Here is a 24,539-nt window from a genome sequence, read left to right on the forward strand (position 1 = left end):
CACATACTACATCAGAAATAAAGTGTGAGGAGCATCCTATGATGTCAGAAAAGGGATACACAAACACCACATACTACATCAGCAATAAAGTGTGAGGAACATCCTATGATGTCAGAAAAGGGATACACAAACACCACATACTACATCAGCAATAAAGTGTGAGGAGCATCCTATGATGTCAGAAAAGGGATACACAAACACCACATACTACATCAGCAATAAAGTGTGAGGAGCATCCTATGATGTCAGAAAAGGGATACATAAACACCACATACTACATCAGCAATAAAGTGTGAGGAGCATCCTATGATGTCATAAAATGGATACACAAACACCACATACTACATCAGCAATAAAGTGTGAGGAGCATCCTATGATGTCAGAAAAGGGATACACAAACACCACATACTACATCAGCAATAAAGTGTGAGGAGCATCCTATGATGTCAGAAAAGGGATACACAAACACCACATACTACATCAGCAATAAAGTGTGAGGAGCATCCTATGATGTCAGAAAAGGGATACACAAACACCATATACTACATCAGCAATAAAGTATGAGGAGCATCCTATGATGTCAGAAAAGTGGGCATGATCCATACCTTGTATTTACACTAAATGACCACTAAACCATATGTGTTGTTTACACTAAATGACCACTAAAACTTGTGGGTGTAAGTAACAATAGTGTGTGTGTTACCGTAAAAGTACCCATACCTTGTGTGTGTAAAAATGCACATATTAAGTGTGTTTGTGTAAAACTGTCCATATCTTGAGACCTCAAATATCCCAATTTAGTTATATTTTGCAAATAGCAAAAAAAATGTATATGCATATTCTATAATTTTACCGTCTTCATCTAATGTATAGCTGGACGACACGCCATCAGTCTCTGTAACAGCACAGGAGTAAATGCCAAGGTCTTCTTCTGAAGGGTCTTTGAATATCACCTTTGTCCTGGGAATATGTATATTTTAAAGTTAGATCAGGCTGATGCAACATATTGATCTCCAAAAGCTACAATACAACTTAAATATGTTGACAACTTTACCTGAACAACTGTATAATGCTTACGGTCATAAAGAACTGCTCACCTGCCGCCTTTGGTCTCAATAGATACTCTTGATGAATCATCACCTATTGCATCATAATTTTTGGACCACACAAACTTAGAGTCTGGAGTAAGCTGATCACATTCAAAGTTCAATGAAATGACTCCATTGTCATCCACTTCCACCACTATCTCCTTGGTACCTATAAAATAAGACAGAATATACAAGGTTGGTAAAGGGGGCAACAAGCATTCAAATTGAAACCTCCCACGTAATTCTAACAAACGTCATTTATTAATAATTTTAAAATTGTTCCCTGATATATGAAAGTATATATTAACCTGGTTTGGTTTGTGCCAGGATAGGATCGGTCACATCGGATGCCTTTCCAACGCCAGCCTGATTCATCGCCCTCACCCTCAGCACGTAATGAACTTCATTATTCAAGTTTTGGATCTGGAAGATCAAATCAAAATGAAATAATAATTAGTAAAATAATATTATATGGATGTTCAACTAAACTAAAGGGAGATGTCTTTCCGTAAAGGCACATTCATGGCAATAATACTGTTACTAATACAATTACTCACATAATAAACAAATAGTCAACTTATAAATGTAACAAATAGGAATAAATATTAGCTTTCACCACCAATAAATCTTATAAAAGTAAGGGAACACAATGACTGTGCTTCATTTATATGTTGCATTTTTGTAACTATATTTTTTCTTTGCTCACATTGACAAGTGATTACAGAAAGAGTGCAATGCATTCCTGTGGGAAACCAGTTTACTACATCGCTAGATCAGGAGGCATAATGACTTTATTTACACAATGTGTGAATCTGTGATTAGTGACAGCAAGGAAACAGAGAACATGTTGCCGTCAATCCTCATTGGTTGCATGTGTTTACATAACGTTACAAGCTAACACTAAAGCTGGCCACACATCTAAAGATTATCTGTCCAACCAGCCAACTAGTTGATTGGTTGGAATGAAAATCTGGTAAGGTATGGGAGTAAATGATGATCAGCAATTTGATCCTAAATGCCAGAAAACAGATGAAAATGGTCGTCAGACAAGTTTGTTAAATGTTTGATCTAAACTATTTGTTCAAACAACAGTTTTTGTCCATTTTCCGGTGTTTGAGAGCAAATTGCTGATTGTCATTTGCTTTCATACCTTACCAGATTTTCATTCCAACCAATCAACTAGTTGGATGGTTGGACAGAAAATCTTTAGGTGTGTATGCAGCTTTAGATGTGTGGCCAGCTTAACCTCAAGTGGCCTCCGGCATTTTACACAGTATCGCGCTACATCACTGCAACCTTTTTGAGAGCAATTAGTGTAATCCTAGGAGCAAACAGAACTCCAGGCATACAATGCACATGTATGGGTGCGCTGGGTTTAGTACATTTATTTTTAGAAGAAAAATGCAGACTTTAATGATTTTTTTATCATTTATATAACCCAATTTATACTTTCCAAGAAGGGAAAGTAAACATCAATGTTTGTTGAAAACAGTCATCACAATCTGTTAAGATTAGTCATCAAGCCTCTAATCATCAAGCAGCCTATTTAATGTTGAAATAAATCTGAAACAAACAGGAATTTCAAGATTACAAAAATAATTCTAGTTTATTTATATATTACCTACTTTGTGCTAACACTACGCTACCCTGTGTATGCGAGCGTGAAGTATACAGAGTTACATCTTTATTTGGAAGAGATAGCTTCTGAGATCAAATATAAAAAAATATGTTTTCCAGATCTAAAGTGAGAATATCCGCAAATACCTTCAAGTAAGTGTTTGCAGTTGGCTTCTTGTTCACGCCTTTCCAAGCTTCCTCTGGCGCATCTGCCTCTTTAACATCCACATAAAAGCCGGTGACTGGAGTACGACCAGTGTAGACTGGAGACTTCCATAGTAGAACCATGGAGGTACTCCTGACCTCAGTAACGGAAAGCTCATGTGGAGGTCCTAATATAGGCAACATTCTCATAAATAAGTGAATATCATAATCCTGAATGGCTAAGGTACAGTAGTAGGGCTGCCTTGACAGATAACTCAATAACATAAATAAATAAGAAAGTAAAATCAATAAACCAATAGTATTGGGTGAAGCGATAAATTAAATGACAAAACATCACTTTCCTAAGCTCCCCCAATTGGCATGTCCTGTGATGTGTATATTTGGTAAAGTAGGTGTCCTATATCCTGCTTGGGGCAGGCATTTGTCAAACTAGTGTTGTCAGGATCATTGACAAAGCGTCAGCAATTTAAAAAATGCTCACCCTGAGCATGAGAATTGGTCTACTGCTGGGACTGTTACAGATATTAGGGGAGTTTCATTAAGCCTCAGAGAGAGTTAAAGTGGGGAAGTTGTCCAAAATAACCAATTAGCTTCTGTCATTTCATAGACTGTGCTAGATAAATGACAGAAGCTTATTGGTTGCTTTGGGCAACATCTCCACTGTGTCGCTCTCTAAGGCTTGATACATCTCCCCCATTGTGAGACATCGAGGAACAAATAAGACTGGGAGAGTCTATGAAAGTGAGCTCCTGTGTTTCCTAACCCAAAATTATTTTTTGTTGTAGTTGATCCTTTAAAGCGTATGGCTAATAGCATGCCTGAAAAAGTTTCTCAAAAAGGACACTAAACCTAAGACATTTGTTTTCTTACATAGTGAGCTACTAATAACATTCACAAATATAACAGTCCCCATATTGTTCTGTAATATCAGCCAATCTCACTCAAAGTTCCAAGACGTATTATGACTTCAGTGTCTTTTATGGTGCGTACACACGGTACGATCACTCAGCGATAATGATATCGCTGACTGATCTCCCTGCACCTTCCTGGTGTGCTGGATGAACGATATCGATCATCCAGCAAACCACCAACCCACCAACGACAGGCCAGCGATCCGCGATCAACGAACGTGGGTCCTTATGTAACCTAGTCGATGTCGACCAGGTTGGCCTGCATGCACAGGCGATGGTCGATATCGTTATCATCCATATGTGCCCGCGAATCGCTGGTCGTTTGAGGGTTGGTAGGCACCAAAAAATTAACGATCTGAACGATATCGTTATCGTTCATATCGTGCATTTTTATTGTACCGTGTGTACACACCATGACCTTATTAATTTACAGGAAAATGTCAAAGTGTAGGAAAATATTTTCCCTCACAAACAGAACTCTATCTCAATATCTAGAGTGCCGATAAGTAATGATCTCCAGAGACCTCTACTAATATATTTGAGAATCTTGTTAGCAGCAACTTATTAGCAGATTTGCTGTATTGGGGAGATTTATCAAATCTTGGAAAGATTGTGGTGAGAGAGACAAAATACCAACCAATCAACCTCTGTCATTTTTGTAGCACAGCCTGTAAAATGACAGCTAGAAGCTGATTGGTTGGTATGCTATCTCTCTCCACTTTACCGCTCTCCAAGATTTGATATATCTCCTCCTATAGTTTATGGTTAGTTAGCATTTCAAATCTAAAAATTATTTATTTTATGTTAAAAGTTTTAATGAAGCAGAATGATTTACCTGGCACAGCAATGGTCCATTCTTCACATATGAATGACTTACTTGGCCGGGATGGAATCCCAACCCCAGCCATGTTGCATGCAGCCACCTGATATTGGTACACTGTGTTTTCTTTCAAATTCAAAATCTATAGTATGCAAACAAAGTGACAGTTTAATATAAGTTACAGGACTTTACTGAATACCAGATTTGCAGTGATAGCATACAGCACAAAATGATTTGGGGGCATTTATTAAACAATATTTGTGAGAAACCGATATTTTCGGGGGGTAACTGCAAATATTGAGGATCCCCCGAATGTACCATGGAGGGACCTCAGCAAATATCTCCCTCTAGGGCCGGTGCATGATTTTACAGCAAGATATTAGTGTACCACCCCTCGGAGCTGGCTGGGCTGGAATCAGATTATAGGAGCAGGAATGGGTGGAGCCTCAGGAAGGTTGGGAGAAGGGACAGATAGACACCAGTACATTGATGACTGGTCCCGGGGAAGGGAGCACCCACCATGCAGAGAGGGAAGAGGGCAGGATTTGGGCACTGCTGCTGCTGGCAAAGAATGTCTCTTTGCAATGCATCCTTATTATTATGCCAGTAGCCTCAGTGCTGCCCCCCTCAGGTGCTGGTGCCCTTAGGCAGCTGCCTAAAGCTGCTTAATTGTAGCAACGGCCATGGGTCCCTCCAGCAGAAGTAGCACCCATAGGATTCTATGGGGGCTGCTAGGCTTCCAGATTTACCATTCTGTAGCTTGTTCTCGGCAGCTAAAGCAATGGCTGTCACACATACATGGTCAGCAGATCACCCATGTGCAGTAGCTCTGCGTGGTCCCGAAAGAGAAGTGAAATGATCGCCTTAGTGATCATTTCACTTGTTACACATCACATGGACGGGATACTTCCGGGGTCCCTATGTGTATATATCAGTACATTTGAGCAAAACAATTTCTTATTGACATAAATAGCGGTGATAAGAAATTGCAATTATTGTGTCTAAAACCCGATAATTGATAAATATGCCCCTTGGTCATATCAAGTTTGTAACATAAAATTTCTGCAAAATTTTTCACAGCAGGTGCTAATTAAAATTGTTATGTTTCTCATAGCATCAAATTGTATTTCCTCCCCAAAACTACTATAAAAATGACAGTTAACCACCATCTTTTCCCTTTGCACCAGATGTCATAAATGTGATCTAATTTAAGTTGTTCTGAGAATGGTAACCTGTCCTTGGGCCTGATTTAGAGATGTACGCAATGCTGATTTTTACGCAGATTGAGCGATGGTTTGCCATTGTGCATGTGTATAAGCTGTACTGCGCATGTGCAGTGATTGTTTTGTGATTATGCCTACACAGAAAATCCATTCACAAAGTGAGTAACAGGTAGTCAGCGTTTGGGGGAGGTAATGGGGTGTGGCTAGGTAAACGCAGGTGTGTCTGACCGTGTCATGGGCATGTATAAATTAGCCATTGCCATCTCTTTCACAGCATGAGAGCCCTCCGCGTGTCATGAGAGTTGCAGTGTTTGCAGCGGTCAGACTTGCCCCATATGCTGCATGGCTGCCTGATCTGCATCAATGTTACAGATGTTTACGCTGTCATACGTCATCGGACGGATATGAGAAGGCAGCAGTGGGCGTCCCTATTACATTAGCATATATATCTGCATTAGCGTATATCCCCTAGGCAGTTAAATGTTTATTCATTAGTGAATTTAGCTAGTAATTCCCAACTCCTGCAAGAATATGACACATCATTTACTGTATATACTACTTGCACCTGGAGCAGACATATAACTATCTTTTCCAATAAATTACGTTTGACTAATCCCCGTAGTATAACATATATCATGTAAAAGAATAAAAGCACAACATCTATGCTGTGTGGGTATTTTCCTTATGTATCATGCTGATGGCCCAGTTACACATTTAGTATGTGCTACGATCTGAGATGTGAGCTGTGCTGGTGTATTTGCCAATAGGCTAAATATAAATTCTTTACAACACAAAAAGATTCACATTAGCAGTTTTATTCTTATTGCACAGCTGCAATGTGGGTGGGAATGTTTCTAAGTGTTGATTTTCTAACTCAAAGTGTATTTATTATATTTCACATAATAATTATCTCAAGCAGAGTTTTACTCAATGGAGCATTAACACCACTATGCATTCATAAATGTATATATAAAGTACATTGATAATAATCAGCACTCTTCTAACTGAATAAGCATATTGATACAAAACTAATGGAAATGTTTGTTTAGTAATATACAAGCTTTCGGCACTCATCATACTGCATATATATATCAAATATCCCTATGTGACATAAGCCACCATATCATGCCTCAGATGTCTATCGGTCAGATTAAGAGATGCATTTTATTACCTCTGATGGTATGCATTATAAATAAATAGACTGGTGCCTGGACTTACAAAAGGATTTTCTGTGACCAGACTGACAATCACATGAGGTCTGTGCAGAGACAGAGACTGTGTACATGTGACAATGAAATTCAAAACTTCTTTTGCGTGTATAGGGTTTTGCAGGTCTAATAGTCTTAGCATTACAATCCCCATCAACTCAATGTCTAGCTCATTGTGGAGTGAGCTGGTTTATGTCTCCAGAGATCTTATTTGGGTAGGGCCAATAAGGAAGCACTTATCTGAGAGGAGGGGGTACATTTACTAATGGTCGATTTCAATCAATTTTAATCGATTTCAAATTGATCTAAATCTTTGTTGTGTTTTTGGGGCTAAATCACACATTGAAAAAACCAAAAAAAAATTGTCTGTTTGTAAAGTGTTAGTAAATATATGATTTAGCCCCACAAACACAAGATTGATTTAGATCAATTTGAAATAGATTAAAATCTATTGAAATCGACCTTTAGTAAATATACCCCCAGGTTTCCACTAGTAAGAAAGCAGAGATATTGTCAGTCAGAGGCTAAAGAGTACCTACTGCCATAACAGTCTGATTAGCTCAGGGTTATAGGTCTATTAGAGAGTATGGATGCCCTCCTATTCTTGGTCAGGTTTGGTAGTTATCTTTATAGGCAGGTTTTATGTTATTAGTTGTTGCTGTCAGGGGTTTGCCTATTCACTTAGGTGCCATTTCTGTTGCAACTTTAGGCAGCAATCTCACCCTGACAACACTATAGTTTACATTTGTAAATTAATAGTGTATGCTATAAAAGATATACATTCGCACTTTTTCCAGTGATACACCAATCAGTAATGTATGGTTTGGGTACAGCATCCTGATGGTCAGAATCTCAAACGTCAGAATGCCGGCAATGGAATCCCGATTGTGAAAATGCCGGCGATTTTAAGGCTATTCTAAGACTAACTCTAACCCCAACCCTAACCCAGGGCCGGCTCTAGGGGTGTTCGACCAGTGCGGTCGCACAAGGGCGCCACCCCTAGAGGGCGGCACCCTTCCCCAGCATCCCGATTTCAGCGGGACACTACTGTCCCGCTGCTCCATCCGTGGGCCGAAGTGGCTCGCGGGTGGTCTAATTGGGAGGTTGGGGACCCCCACCGCCGCAGCTGTGCAGCGGTGCTGGACCCTCGGAGTGTGAATGGATGCCGCGCGCATGCTCGCGGCATCCATTCACTGACGGAAGAGGGCTGGGGAAAGCCCAGCCAGTGGCTGGGCTTTACCCCCAGCCTGACGTTATTTGGAGGCGTGCCATGCGGGCACGCCTCCAAATAACATCGCATAGGGGGTGTGGCCTATGGTGATTAGGCCACACCCCCAAATTCGGTCGCACTCTGACCCCTGGAGCCGGCCCTGCCCTAACCCAACCCCTACCTCATCCCAACCCTAACCATCCTCCTCCCACAGGCTTACCTTAACCCTCCTCTCTCACAGCCTAACCCTAACCCTCCCCTCCTGAAGTCTAACCCTAACCCTAACCCAACCCCTACCTCAGCCTAACCCTAACCATCCTCCTCCCGCAGGCTTACCTTAACCCTCCTCTCTCACAGCCTAACCCTCCCCTCCTGAAGTCTAGCCCTAACCCAACCCAACCCCTACCTCAGCCTAACACTAACCATCTTCCTCTGCAGGCTTACCTTATCCCTCCCCTCTCACAGCCTAACCCTAACCCTTCCCTCCTGAAGTCTAACCTTAACCCAACCCCTACCTCTGCCTAACCCTCCTCCTCAGGCAGGCTTACCTTATCCCTCCCCTCTCACAGCCTAACCCTAACCCTCCCCTCATGAAGTCTAACCCTAACACTAACCCAACCCCTACCTCAGCCTAACCCTAACCATCCTCCTCTCGCAGGCTTACCTTAACCCTCCCCTCTCACAGCCTAACCCTAACCTTCCCCTCCTGAAGTCTAACCCTAACCCTCCCGCAGCCTAACTATAATACTTACTGATCGAAGTTGTCTGCACTTTGTCCCGTCAGGATCCCGCAGCCGGTATAGTGTGTGTCGGGATTCTAACTGTTGGGATGCAGACTACTTCCCGTGATGCACAAATCTTAGACTATTACATCATAAGCATTTGTATTTTTCCTTAGATTCTGCTGCCATAAACACATGCTGACTGAGATCACCTCATTACAAGCATACCCTGAGTTATTGATAGCTAAGCAAATCTACAAATATTGTCGTCAGTACCTAACATACATATAAATAAGCCACATTATTCTCATGAACTCTTATTTCTAACATATTATGTAGCGCTGCACATTGAAGATAATAAAACAAATCACATGCAATTTCAAGAAACATTAATATCTTACCCTGTATGCCCTGTCACTTATGGGTTTAATATTGGCTTCCTGCCATTTTTCTGGTACCCCATCCACAACCTCTCGAAAGTTGATGTAGTAGCCTTGAATGTCCACACCACCAGTGACTTTGGGCTGCTTCCAACCAATCACCATGGAGTCACATACACTCTCCAGAACAGTGATGTCATAAGGAGCGGAGGGAGTTGCTGTTTTTTACATGAATATTAGACAAGTAGGTTTGGTTTATTTGTTAGAGGATCAACATTATATAAAGATCACTTAAGATTAGGTAACAGTCTGGGAATCACATGTTATTGTGAAATAAAGCAGTGTAAGGGAATTGTCATTTACAAACAACGCAATGTGGAAAACAGTGAGCTAATTTAATTTTTTTACAGTGAGAGCATTTTACTAAACCAGTGCAAACGGACAGGTGCAATGACCTTTGATTATCACACAGATAACATGTAATTTTAGATTACAGTCCATATCACTTTGCTGAAAGCTATACAATGCCAGTGTAAAGTTGAGAGTCCAATAAGCATATTTTTAAAAATAATTTTCTTCTTGCTCAGGAGAATTAACTGAATAAGGGCCTAATTCAGATTTGGGAATAGAGTATTAGCAATAGCAAGTAACTGTGCATCTTGGTAAAACCATGTTGCACTGAACTGCAGGCAGTGGCGAACGCAGGATTTCTAGAGGGGGGATTCCAAATGCTTGATTTTAAAGTGGTCCCCCTGTGCAGTGCCCCTTGTGCCCCCAGTAGTAAGCCCCTTATATAGTGGCCCCAGTAGTGGTCCCCCCTGTGCAGTGCCACTTGTGCCCCCAGTAGTAAGCCCCTTATATAGTGCCCCCAGTAGTAGTCCCCCCCTTGTAGTGCCCCCAGTAGTGGTCTCCCCCTGTAGGGCCCAGTAGTGCTCTCTCCCTTGTAGTGCCCCCAGTAGTGCTCTCCCCCTTGTAGTTCCCCCAGTAGTAGCCCCCCCTTGTAGTGCCCCAGTAGTAGTCCCCCCTTGTAGTGTCCCCAGTAGTTATCCCCCCCTTGTAGTGCTCTCCCCCTGGTAGTACCCCCAGTAGTAGTGCCCTCCCCTTGTAGTGCCCCCAGTAGTAGTCCCCACCCCCCTTGTAGTGCCCCCAGTAGTGGTCTCCCCCTTGTAGTGCCCCCAGTAGTGGTCTCCCCCTTGTAGTGCGGTAGACACATGTAATAAAAAAAATTAAAAAGCACTTACCTGAATCCCCGCTCCCGTCGCCGCCATCCGCTCCTCCGTTCGTCCTCCCGGGCCGGGCCACTCTGCATTATGGGAGAGACGTCATGACGTCTCTCCCATTACCCACTGCAGGAGCCGGATGATGGAGCGGCTCCTGCAGTGGGCGCAGCAGCAGTCAGTGAGAGTCCGACAGACTCTCATTGGCTGCCACTCAAAACAAACACACAGCTGCGGGCGCTGGCGGCTGTCTGTTGGTCAGTCACTGTGTAGCGCTGACCAAACTCCGTCCGGTCAGCGCTACACGCGCGGTGCAGCTGTGTCACAGAGACACAGACTGCCCGTGGCCCACGGCCCGCATGGCGCTGTGGCCCGGGGGGCACATGGCACCCTGCCCCCTGGCCCAGCCCGCCACTGGACATATATGTACAGATTGGTCTCTTTATGTACTGGCTAGTTTATTATTATTCAGTATTACTAATTAACCCTATAGGTGGTCTATATCAGTGCACCACTAACAGTGCATGTTTTCCAGATCTCCTAGTTGGTGCACAAATGTATTCATTACTGGCTCACACATTTTAAAAGATCAACAGGTAGTGCTAATTATTTGATTTGTGACACTGAAGGGCTCTTAAAAACATGCAACTTTAGTATTATATGCTATTTCTATTGAAGTCATCATGGTGTGGGCTGGGGAGGGGGGTTTCCAGGAAACCGGAACCCCCCCACCCCTGCATTGCCTATGGCAGGTGGGGCAAATGTAAATGTGCAAAGAGATTTTGATTTGGGAAAGGTGTGTCCAAACTGAAAGCTAAATTGCAGTGTAAAAATAAAGCTGTCCAACATTTGTGGGCTACATGAAAAAGCAGCCAGTATTTACCCCAGAAATCGGTATGGTATTTTTTGCGGCTGAATAGCCGCCGGCTGAAATCCCGACACTGGAAGCCCGCATGGTGCAGAATCCCGACAGCGATAGGTAAGTACCCTAACCTTCCCCTTTTCCCCCCTAACGCTCCCTTGCTGGTGCCTAACCCTAACCCCTCCCCTTCCCGCACCCTAAACCTAACCCTCCTGGGGGGTGCCTAACCCTAATCTCCCCCCAGTGGTGCCTAACCCTAACCCCCCTTTCCCCTAGCCTACCCCTAACCCTCCCCGGGGGGTGCCTAACCCTAATCTCCCCCCAGGGGTAGCTAAACCTAACCCCCCTTCCCCGGGGACAGAGCAGTTACTTACCCGTCCGGACGATCGCATCAGTTCGAGATGCCGACATCAGTATCCTGTTCCTATTGCCAGCGGACGGGCATCCCGTCCGCTGGCAATAGGATTGCATCCCTTACCCCATAGATGTCTACTTTTGTAAAAGTATTTCAGCGAGATTGTGAAAGCAATACCTATGAGCGTGGCAGTAAAGTGGACGTGTACTGCTACATCTGAGAGGTGTGTCATAAAATTTACTTACATCCAAATGTAAATGAGCCCAAAAGCAGTTAGTAAGATCTACAGGTTGATGAAAACACACTGATACTTTTCAGAAATTGCATGTAGCCATAGGGATCATTGTACCTTATAACCAAGGCAGGGAAATGATACTAATCATCCCATTTGAATGTCCATATCTCTTTTTATTCTTTTATATAACAGTGTCATAATGGGGGTAAGGTACAATCTGGGAGATTGCTAGACTCTTCAGGGAGTCAGGGAGATTGCTGCTATTTCAGGTAGTCTCTCTGACAATCAGGGAGAGTTGGCAAGTATGATTTACCCCGCATGCAAAAAAAAAGTATGTATTTGCTCCCCCTTGCATTGCAACATGGTTTGTCCAGGTGCACAATTACTTGCTTTATCTTTCTCTATTACCAAACCTGAATCAGACCCTAAGTCTGTATTTGTCCCATCTGTTCTCAAACAGGGTTACCCTTAAAATGTGACATGTTCTGGATATAAATAAGAAATACTGCCTGGAAATATTGTTTTTCACAATAAATGCTACATTCTATTGCATGGGGAAAACAAATCTCAATATTTTCTTTCAATATATTTCAATTGTAGTCTATGGAAACAACTAATAACAATAAATGAATGCCTTCCAATGTGAAGTCGTCACATATATCGCAATGATGTATTAAAAAGAACTAAACATACTGTAATAACTGTCCTGTACTCACACACAAATATTTAGATACATTTGTCTTACATAAAAGATACATAAACTGCAGCAGCCACTATAATGATAAAGTTATTGATATATTGGGCTTACTCTTCTCCTGATAGAAGTCCATATGTAATTGATATATATTATGGAAAACAATGTTATTTACAGAAGAAACTTTCAGAGTATGGAATTAGTACTGTACACATAAGGCAAAAATAAGGTATAACATGTAATCTGCGATATATTTATATGAATAGTCATTGCACCTGGAGTTCAAAACATTGTACACTTACCTGATGCAAGAATACATTTGGGGTTATTCATTAATCTGTCATATTTTGACATTGTAATTTTGTGACAAACTGAAGTATGGCATCTGAAAATACTGGTGTAGTGGAATGTGGTGGGAACAGTGGCGTATTTGGAGGCCAGATGAAAAATTAAGCCCCCCCCCCCAACTATGCCTTCGGCGCGTGTGCCGAAAAGTGGGCGTGGTCACTGAAAAATGGGGGCATGTCAACAAGACACACCAATGTTTCTCGTCACTCTGGCAACATCCTTTTCATTCCATATACAACTTAATAACCCCAGTAGTAGTGTCCCTTATGCAATGCCCCCAGTAGTAGTGCCCCTTATGCAATGCCCCTAGTAGTAGTGCCCCTCATACAATGCCCACTGTAGTAGTGCCCCTTATGTAATGTCCCCAGTTGCAGTACCCCTTATGCAATGGCCCCTGCAGCAGTGCCCCTTATGCAGTGCCCCAGTTGTAGTTCCCCTTATGCAGTGTCCCTTATGCAATTCCTATTGTTGTAGTGCACATTATGCAGGGCCTCCAGTAGTGCCCCTTATACAGTGCCCCCAGTAGTGCCCCTTATACAGTGCCCCCAGTAGTGCCCCTTATTCAGTGTCACTAATACAGTGCCTCCAGTAGTTCACCTTATACAGTGCCCCTTATACAGTGCCCCCAGTAATGCCCCTTATACAATGCCCTCAGTAGTGCCCCTTATTCAGTGCCCTCAGTAATACCCTTTATGCAGTGCCCCCAGTAGTGCCCCTTATACAGTGCCCCCAGTAGAGTACCTTATACAGTGACCCCAGTAGAGCACCTTATACAGTGTCCCTTATACAGTGCCCCCAGTAGTGCCCCTTATTCAGTGTCACTAATACAGTGCCTCCAGTAGTTCACCTTATACAGTGCCCCCAGTAATGCCCCTTATACAATGCCCTCAGTAGTGCCCCTTATGCAGTGCCCCCAGTAGTGCCCCTTATACAGTGTCCCCAGTATAGTACCCCGTACACATAAACAGACACACATAATTATACTTCCGCTTTTACGCCCGTCGCCGTCCGCTCCTCTGGTCCCACTCGGCACTGTGGGAGAGACGTCATGACGTCTCTCCCTTCACCCACTGTGGGAGCACTCATGAGTGAGCTCCAGCCTGGCTACGGCCCTGGGTGTAGCAGCCAATAAGAGTCTGTCTGACTCTTATTGGCTGTAGTGCTAAAACAAACACACTACCAATGGCGGTGGCGTGTTTGTTTTAGTGTGCAGTGCCGTGGACCACACTACCACGGCCGCCAGGTCTGACAGCACTTAGGGCACGTGTCCCGCTCGACCCCCACTAGATACACCACTGGGTGGGATTGTAATATTATAACCTCTATAGTACTTAATATTCATATAATATATAATAGGACTTTCTATAAACATGGACAAGTTTGATCTCTCTCTCCCAAAATTATAATGTAGATGTATTTGTCTGTCAGCAATAGATAACATTTAGGGGCCAATCCAATTAGGTGCGACTCGGGTCCTGCGAGCCGTTCTCATGGCTAACTCACACTGCGAATTACACTTGCAATCCACAAACTCGCATTGATTTTCTACATGAGATTCACGTTTTTTGTGCACACTTCCCTGAGGGTGTGAAACGGTAGGGAAAATCTTTATTGTAAGGTAAAAATGTTGGTACTTAACTTCAGAACCCCTTGGACAATCCCCTCTAATGACTAATTAGGCAATTGGAAGTTTTCAATTAGCTTACTTGGACTAATAATTACATGTCATGACTGTGGTTAAAATTGCCACAAATGACCCCAAAATCAACTTTTTTTTAAGATTATGCACCCCAAATGTAAGTATTTTTTTTTTAAATGAAACATACATTTTTTACTTTTTAAAAAAAAATTTGTGGCCTCAAATGACCACAAAATCACTTTTGGAAATTTTTTTTCTTTTCCCATTAATTCATCTGTGATTGAACAAAAAAAGTTAGTAATTTTTATCATTTAAAATAAAATGCACAAATCAGCCATTTAACAACGTTAAAAAACCTCCAGTACTTTACTTCTGCCCACTAACAGCATTCTATATGATTCTGCTATTGAAGTTGTCACTTTTTTCGAGTCCAGGACTGTCTCCCCAATTTTCATGCACTTCTCCCAGGTCGCATTTTGTAGAAAAAAAATCGCACACAATTGCAGCGATTATCGTGAATAAGCATTTCTAATTGGATGTCGCATTTCTCGGGTATGCGCATTGGTGCGAAGTATGTGAGTTTAATGAAACAAACTTGCATTTGCAGACTGGTACCAAATTGGATCAACCCCTTAGACAACAAAGAAACAAAACTATAGCAGTTACTTGTGTTTTATAACAGTTTAATGAATAACCAATCATCAGTGTCTGTCTGTACTTACAAGACAAAATCGCATTTTGTTACTTACCAAACCTTTGTAACAGGAATATGCAAATATGAAGGCGCTTTCAGGAAAATAAGATTTGTGTAACCAAGTCAATGACTTTTCCACTTACCTGTACATACCCCCTACATACATCATGTGGTCCACTGCTGGCACTGCTACTACCGTAATAAAATTACTGGGAGTAATGGCGACCCATAGTTACATTATTATATATATATATACTCCCAGATACAGAAGGCACTCAGAGGTGCAATTAATGGAGACCAGCAACAGAAAGCCTTCATCAATCTGTTTGCTGTTGATCTCCACTATTTGTGTCTCTGGCTGTCACCTGGATCTGTGAGTATCTCTGAGTAATTGTGGGGGGAAGGCTCCATTATATATAATTGCCGAGCTAGGATTATCTGTGTGTGTGTGTGTGTGTGTTATTTCTGAGACTAGTGTGTCGCATCACTGCAGAATATTGTCAAACATTTAGTAATACACATGAATGCCACATTATTGATTTATTTGTTGTGTCTTGTTATATAGGTTGTACCCATAAATGAGTTGACATACATCAGATGGTCTAACTATATAGACAGTGCTAAATTTTATGTGAGGGTTACTGTTATGGTTAATTGTGTGGTAAGTAGTTTGCCATTTTTTCTCAAGTCTATACTAAATATTTTGCCAAGTTTTCATAATATATATATATATATATATATATATATATATATATTCTCAACAGCAGGGGCTTGTCCTTCATTTCATTGAATGGGTGAGTGTAATATATATATGAACCATATGCTAGAGCAAGCAAAATACATATATCTTTCTGTGGCACTCCGGGACTTATCGTACGATATATATTGTTCTGATGCAGATCGGAAACGATATATCATACGCATCATAAAGTGTGTACTCCCTATCCCGAAGCTTGTTCATTCCATCTTCCCATCTGCTGTCCCGCATATACGCTGGATCGTGTCGCTGCATCGCTGTTGCATGGGGTGTACCCAGCTTAAGAATAAAAGAGCGCTACTCACTCCTGTTTTGCCAACGTTTCAGTAGTATGACAAAGGTAAAGACTACTGAAACGTTGGCGAAACAGGAGTGAGTAACGTTCATTCATTCTAGGTCCTGGAGTGCCGCCGAAAGATATCTGTATATGTGTGTGTGATTTCAGTGATACTTCTATATTGTATTAGCTGTGCAAGCTCATTTTATAATGTAGTCTAAATGTTTAGATCGTACTATACTTGGCAATATTTCTTTGTAAAGCTACCCAGGATTTGTAGGCTCAGGGGAATGGGCTGAGCTTACAGCAATGTCAAATTGCTCATTAATTAAATTAATTTGCACTTTGCTTATAAATGTTCTAAATGTCTCAAAGTGTATTTTTTTTTATTACGCATATTGTGTGTCAAAACCCTTTACAAAGTCTACATGGTTTTTGCTTATTACTTTTATATATGAACAGAACACTATGCTACCAGAAAATATGTTCTTCAAAGCTTGACTTTATTTTGTCATTAGTACATTACAGAAACAACAATGGTTTGTGGGTAACATTACTATATCAATGCATGCAGTCTTTCAAAACAACTCTTCACAAAATTTTTGTTGTGTTTTTTAAAACATTTAACATTGCTGTAAATGCTTTAAATTCATGACATTGACAGGCAGAAATGCAAAGTGAAATATTAGTTAACACAAAGTGATCTAATCATACACATGTATGGGATCTCGTATCCAGCAACCTATTATCCAGAATGTCTGAACTTGAAGGCATCCAAATAAATAATTGCTGCTGCGCGATGATTATAGGGCCCATTTATCAATAAATATTTGTGAATTATTCCCTGTAAACACCCGTTTTCCGGGGGTAACCGCAAATCTTTAGTATCCACCAAATGTATGACAGAGGGACCATCACAGATATCCCAGATACCTGCTGTGTTCCTCCATTTCGGCTGACAGCCGCAACCCCCATAGGTTTTTATGGGGATGCGATGCCTCCATATTTACCAACTTCTGGAATGGGATGCATTCCAGAGATAGGCTCCCGTAGCCTATGGGCTACACATCACAAATACTACCAGGAGAGGGTTCCGCATGCGTGGTCAGTAGACCGAGAATGAGCTGGGGACCTGATACAGGAGTGAAAGCCCGCTGATGTGGTCACTTCTCTCCGGCACATCGCAGGGACGGGCTCTTTTTGGAACCCCTGTTCCGCTGCGGGTGCAATTTGTTACATTCGGCCAATATGTTTGCATCCTGCGATGCGATAATGGTCACTAGTATCGCGCCCAGATTGCATTGCAAATGCGATCATCAATAAATAGGCCCTAATATAATATAGACAGACGTGGCCAGCCACACCGACACGTATTGTAAGGAGCAATGTAAGAACATTAAAGAGTAGTGCAATGCTAAAGGCAGTTTGGGGAAAGACAGGGATCATTTTAAAATGTAATCCGTATAATAATCTGCTAAAGTCTGTCCCACCTCCAACATCCATGCGTAAAAGGAGACGAGGATGTGTGCCCAAATGGAACCCACTGCTAGGGAGACGGGGCCACCAGGATCGTAGTATGTATGGGCCGGGCCAGATCTAGGGACAGGGAGAGGAGCGGAGGGCGGAACAGAGTGGGACAGGACAGGGCAGGGGGTGGGCCAGAGGGTGTGTGGTGGGACAGAGTGGGGGAGGAGCATTGTATTGTGAGGAGGGCGGGGCAGAGCAGCAAGCAGACACTGGGATGACCTGGCATATCCCGGATCCCTTTATATAATTTTGTTATAGTACACCAAATTCCAAAAGGCCACCTTATCCTGAAAGCCATCAAGTCTCCAGATATTAGATCTCATACATCTACTACACGTTTCACATGCAACAATACAAGGTTTATTATGATGCCATGTCAGTTCATGTGACATTCATATTTGTTTTCAATAATCTGCTGTTCAGGGTTGCCCTATATCTATACACACTGTACAATTACACCCTTTCAAGGTTTTGAAAAGTATTCAAGCGAAAGAGGTACAAAATGGCGCCAACTTCAGGCCAAGATTTGTAAAAAGGCCACAAATGTATGGGTGTCTGTCAGGTAGCTGGACTGCAGCAGCAGAAGGATGTCCCTACATTTCCCTCTGCTGGTTTCCTATTTATTATCTTATTAGCTGCCCGAGCCTGTACTGTACAAACTCAGTGATAGTATTCACAGTTGAATCAAAATCAATAAATACATTTGAGAGAAAAACCCAGTTGTTTTGTCTGAGTTACCTGTGTGTGAGATGATCACAATATCAGTATAGAATAAGTCAGTCATCTCTTATTCCACACCAGTTACTAGTGAATAGCAATTTGTATTTAGAAAATAGTGTAGATGTAATTTGGTTGGTGATCTGTGTGTGCTAAATAACACTAATTACAATAACACATATTGGGGTGAATTCAATTGTTTTATCAGCGCCCATGAGTAATGGGTGCCCGATGGAGCTATTCAATAGTTGCTCTGATCAGGTGCGAGTCCCGCCGGTGCCCATTACTTATCGCGCCCAAATGCTGCGTAAATCGGCTAAAACCAGTCTAAAGTCCTTGTTAGAGCACCCAAACCCGGACTGTTCGCGGATATCTGCTCACCACCTCAGGAGGGTGCGAGCAGAAATCTGGGCACCCATGGCACTCGTGCCTGATCAGAACAACAACTGGATTGCCCCCGTTGAGTGCCCTTTCATAACGGTGGTAAAAAAACAATTGAATTCCCCCTATCAAGCTCAATACTACTCTTCTCTATTTGATACAGGTACATTAACTTGATTTATTAATGTTACACTTACACATTTTCCTTTCCATCATTATTTCTCTAGCACAGTGGTTCTCAACCTGGGATACTAGAACCCCCAGGGGTACTCGCTGTGATGTTCAGGAGTACTTTCTGTAATGGTGGGCAGGACATCCAGGTGAGGATTAGACACACAGGGAAAGCGGTGTCCAAGGCAGCAGTGGCTCCTGCCCTCTGACCTGAGGGGGGCTGCCGCTGCTTCTGGTCCCGGCGCCTGCACATTGAATGTCAGGAACCAGGACTTGCACATGTGCATAAGCGGCGGTAGTGCCGCGCATGCGTATAACACTAGATCAGCTTCTTGGGGCTGTATTGGTAGCAGCCCCGAGAAGCCCTGTAGGGTTGCCCGAAAGGCAGAGCAGCGGCTTCCTCTGCAAGCCGCTCTCTGCTTATGGCAGCCCGGAATGGCAGTCCCAGGGGGAGGAGACACCTCCTCCTGGGGCTGCCTGTCCTGTGCGTGATTAGCAGGTGACGCTTCCAATAGGAAGCCACCTCCAGTCACAGTGAGCCAGTGCAGTCACAGATTGCCATGGCTCACTGAAGTGAAGGATTTTACTAGGGGGGTTGCAGCCTCGCAGCCCCTAGGTAAAATCCACCACTGGTCCTAGGAATCTATAGCCTCATGCATCACAGAAGGACCTGAGAACAGAATGAAAATGTCTATCCCTGTATCCATGTAAAAGAAAGCATACGGTATGTGGACTATTGTTTTATTGCTAATTTTTAATTTTTCATAAATTGTCATATGTGAGAAATATATAAGTACAATTCATTCTATTTTTGTTTCATTTATAAATGTTGTTTATAGCACATTTGATTTTATATATAACAGTGCCTAAACATTTTATCCAATAGCAATTATATTCATTACATATGTATTACTTTGCTAATGTTGGGATACAAATAATGCAAATGGCTGACAGGGGGGACCCAGGTGGGAAGTAATTGAGAACCACTGCTCTAGTACGCTGCCTTTGGCCGATAAGCATTGAGATTTTCTTTTCTAATAACTATGGTAATGGATGCAGACAATTATATGTAGACAATTATAGAACGCAGTTGTTTCCTGTGCACATAATGAATTGGATTGGCCCTGGTTTATGGAGTCAGCTGTCACTTACTTTGCTGCTCTGTTCCTCCTTTCTGTGGCAAGTGTGTGGTAGCCATGGACTCATTGCTTGGACTTATTTTACTTACTCCTGTAGGTCCAGGTTTACCACCTTTACTGGGTGAGACATTTTTGGTATTAGCACTGCTATCTGGCAGTGCATCTGTGGTGGGGAAATGCTGTGTGGACTCATGCTTGACTTCCCGGCATGCAGGGGAGTCTGTTAGTCCATCAGCAATAGCACTCAGTTCAGGGCACGCACCATGTGGCAATCCTCCCCCTACAGCATCCAGAAGATAACAAAGACATTGTTAATCATACTGTACATTCACCTGTACATTATACAGACAGTGAGCAATAGAGGGTGATACCTCTACAAAACGACTCTGTTGCTCAGTGTCTACAGCACAGAGTAATGCAGACCACACAGTACACACTATGTTTACACACAGAAATATATGTTAAAGTATGAATTGATTTCTTTTAGTTTATTGGCAGATGCAGAATTTGCATAAGGTAACATGCGTTACTTCGCTCTGTGCATGCTAATAAAGAGAAAGCACACATATGCACTACTGCAGACCTGCATGCATTTTTTCTGTCTTTATTATCAAATATGAACTAATTTGTGTTCCAGTAAGTGATCAGGCACTAAAAATGTGTGTCAAGTAGAATCCCATGGTTTGTTCATTGCTCAGCCAGGCCAACAATGGTTTCTGTTACTATATAACATCAATTGCTGAAGACACTTATAAGTTCTTAAACTATATTTTGCATTAATATGACCCAAGTGCTTCAACAGTTAGTAACAGTGAACATGTCTGTGACCTACTGCACCTATCTGCTCAATAATACCAACAGCATGAGCTCACAGCCTGATTTTATACTGGATACAGTAACCTTGTTACCAAGGTGCCATTAATTTACTGGCAGCCCGCTGGTACCCATCCTAAACCCCTAAAAAGTATCACGTCACCACCATTAACTTACCCCGTCCCTGGTGCACAATGACACAAGGAAAGGGCAGTTGGCAGAAGTACATTGATTCAATTAATAAATAATACAGCCACAAATTATCTATGAATGAAAATCAAAGCATATTAGCATTTGTCGGCATCCCGTCCATCGGTATTTCATACCGATTCCAATTGGTATGAAATACCAATGGACGGGATGCCGGCTGTCAGCACACTGACAGTGGCATCCCGATAGTTCAAATCCCGATGACAGGGGAACGGTAAGTAATGTTCCCCTGTCTTATTTACCCCCTAACCCTCCTTTCCTGTACCCTAATACTAACCTTCCCTATCCTGCACCATAACCCTAACCCTCCCGGTAAGTGCATACACTTAACACTCCCCCTTAGTGCCTAACCCCAACCCTCCCCCCTTAGAGACTAACCATAACCCTCCTCCCTTAGTGCCTAACCCTAACCCTCCTCCCTTAGTGACTAACCATAACCCTCCTCCCTTAGTGACTAACCATAACCCTCCTCCCTTAGTGACTAACCCTAACCCTCCTCCCTTAGTGACTAACCATAACCCTCCTCCCTTAGTGACTAACCCTAACCCTCCTCCCTTAGTGCCTAACCCCCCCGACGAAGGTGGTACCTGAACCTAACCCTAACCTCCCCCCTGCCCAGAGCCTAACACTAACTCCCCCCGGGGCGCCTAATCCTAATTACCCCCGTGGCTGATACTCACCTTTCCGCGGTGTCCTTACAATCGGGATGCCGCCTGTCGCGATCCCGACATCGGCATCCCAAGTCATGTCGGGATTTCGGTGCCGGTGTTGTCTCGGCGTTCGGGATTCCGATGCCGGAGTTCCGGCCATCCCGTTTGTCAGGACCCTCACCACATCCCCTATAGGAGAGATGGACTGCAGCTACAATAGTGGATTGATTTCATTAAGGTAAATTTGTGACTGTACAACATGAATGAAATCACTGGCATCTCGAGAAGTTACTGTTGGTATTATGTGGGGACACTGTATTGGAACAGTATTGCTGGTATGACTGTAGTTACTTGATCAAAATGGGAGATTAAAGTTTAAGGGTGTGTGATTAAGGCTTCAGAGATATAAATCCTCCCAGCTGATGCTTTAATCACATTGTATTCACTTAATTTACTTATTATGGCCTTTAACACTGTTTGCAAAAAGCATGAAATCAATTAACTTTAATAGCTAGTCATCTAAGGTAATATGTGACTCATGTAACACATTGTAAAGACTACGAGCAGAAGACTATACATTTAGGAACATGCACAGGCTGCATACCCATATACATGAGTCATCACTGTGGCGTGCAATACGTCAGACTATGGCACAAGCATGCAATCATTTCCTTAGCATATTGCTGTCACTAACAGGCATGTCAATGTGTATAATAAATAGACTTGCAAGTGCAGGACAGTTAATATGTAACATACTGAACCATGAAGACTGGATTTCTATCCAGGGACACCAGAAGGGGAAAAATGCGGCTTCTGACACAGCGGGAAGCTAAAAACACCACGGATGGTGAGATGTGTACACAAACAGATATAACACCACACATTAACAATGATGGGATTAATAGTGACCAGTAGGGAATCACCATCTGAAAGGAAATGTGGGTAATACAGAAAAGCAATAGCACTGATTAAATAGTCATTACTGTGTGTGAGTAAAAGGAAGAAAAGCATGATTGATCTAAAGTCAAAACTAAACTCATGAAGATGTTAAATGATGTAACAGTATACTTGCTATGGAGTGACTTACCAATTGCAGCTTTCACTTCTATCTGCTCAGAGTCAGAGGAGTAGTCACTGAGTCCGGCTGCATTCACAGCTCTGACACGGAAGATGTATTGTTCACCAGTGAGAAGGCCATGACATATTAATCTGTGCCATAAGGAGAAATGTGATCACTTACTGAGGGACACCTGGGGAGTGTATCACAAAGGTAAGCGGTAGGGAGGTTAGGCAGGTTATCTTGTTTTGTAGAATAAAAAGCTGCTCTATTTAGAGATGAGCAAATCTCCCAAGATTGGATTGGCTGAACTTTGCGCGTCACCGACCCACCACAATTTTATCTTTTCAAGTGATTTTATTGAGTTATAGATGTTTGGAATCAGAGCTTCCTTCTGGTGGTACCGAGCTATATGCAGGACTGGCACCTATTTTTGGTGTCATTCTTGTAACTATTAACAGAAGCAGTGTAATTATTTCAGAAATGAATAAAATAAGCATCTGAACACTTATCCAGAGTATGGAAGCTATTGTGAATCTTGTATCAACTTGTACCTTTAGGTAAGTACCGGCTCCTTTGTTTATACAAAAAAGTACTTTTTAGAACAATGTTGATTCATGACGTCTGCAGCATACAGAGTGGAAAAGTAGACTAGTGGAGCTATTGGCCATAGCAACCAATCAGCTTCTACCTATCATTTTGTAGAAGGTACTTGATAAATGGTAGCTAGAAGCTGATTGTTTGCTATGGGCAATTTCTCCATTTGTCCACTTCTTAACTCTTTAGAAGGTTTAATGCATCTCCCTTGATTTTGAATGCTCAGGATGACACACAGTGCTACGTTTATGCAGGATGCTTTGCCGCACACTGCATGCAAGAGCATTTTGTACATAGTATAGGTGTTGTGCAATTAATACCTTTGCCACATATTGGTTTCCCTACAGGCGGAGAGTAAGCATGTGAGCATCAGTACACCTAGCATTTATATATCTCCATCACCTTTCATTGCTATATGATATTGTCCCTTTTCTCTCAGTTACAGTTTCTCAAAAAGATGATTCATAATGTAACTCCAGCAGTGTTGTCAGGAGTAACACAATAGAAGAGATCCACACTCCATCACTGCTAATAACAGTAATGTATCATTTTACCTTTTCCCTTTCACTGGGTTATTGTTGCAGGGTTCCCACTGTCCAGATCCTACGAGACTGGCCTCAATGTAATATCCCACCAGTTCCCTGGCATCCTTGGATTCTGTCCATGTAAGGACCACAGAAGTGTCTGTGTTTCTTGTGGGCACAGGATTACTTGGTGGCTTGGGGATGTCTACAAAATAAAAAATAGGTGAAGGATTACCAATTGTTCTTTTAGGTTAATAGTGAGGTGTTTTATCTCCATGTTGAAAAATGATGACAGACTATATAAATAGATATGTTAGGCAAACCTGAAAAT

At 42.4% G+C, this 24,539-nt stretch overlaps 1 protein-coding gene across 2 annotated transcripts in view; it reads right to left on the reverse strand.

Moving 5' to 3' along the window:
• MYOM1 (myomesin 1) overlaps positions 1-24,539 on the reverse strand; it is a 155,325-nt gene that overhangs the window by 37,698 nt on the left and 93,088 nt on the right. For both annotated transcript variants that reach the window (XM_088469642.1, XM_088469641.1), the window contains 8 exons: positions 24,239-24,413; positions 23,118-23,239; positions 9,366-9,562; positions 4,617-4,743; positions 2,853-3,037; positions 1,397-1,511; positions 1,098-1,257; positions 854-960 (listed from right to left, as the gene is read on the reverse strand). In XM_088469642.1, the coding sequence (XP_088325768.1) occupies positions 854-960; positions 1,098-1,257; positions 1,397-1,511; positions 2,853-3,037; positions 4,617-4,743; positions 9,366-9,562; positions 23,118-23,239; positions 24,239-24,413 (1,188 nt within the window). The remainder of the gene's footprint in view (positions 1-853; positions 961-1,097; positions 1,258-1,396; positions 1,512-2,852; positions 3,038-4,616; positions 4,744-9,365; positions 9,563-23,117; positions 23,240-24,238; positions 24,414-24,539) is intronic.

This window comes from Taudactylus pleione, unplaced genomic scaffold (assembly GCF_031769625.1).
Source record: "Taudactylus pleione unplaced genomic scaffold, aTauple2 ptg000093l, whole genome shotgun sequence".
NCBI classification, from domain to species: Eukaryota; Metazoa; Chordata; class Amphibia; order Anura; family Myobatrachidae; genus Taudactylus; species Taudactylus pleione.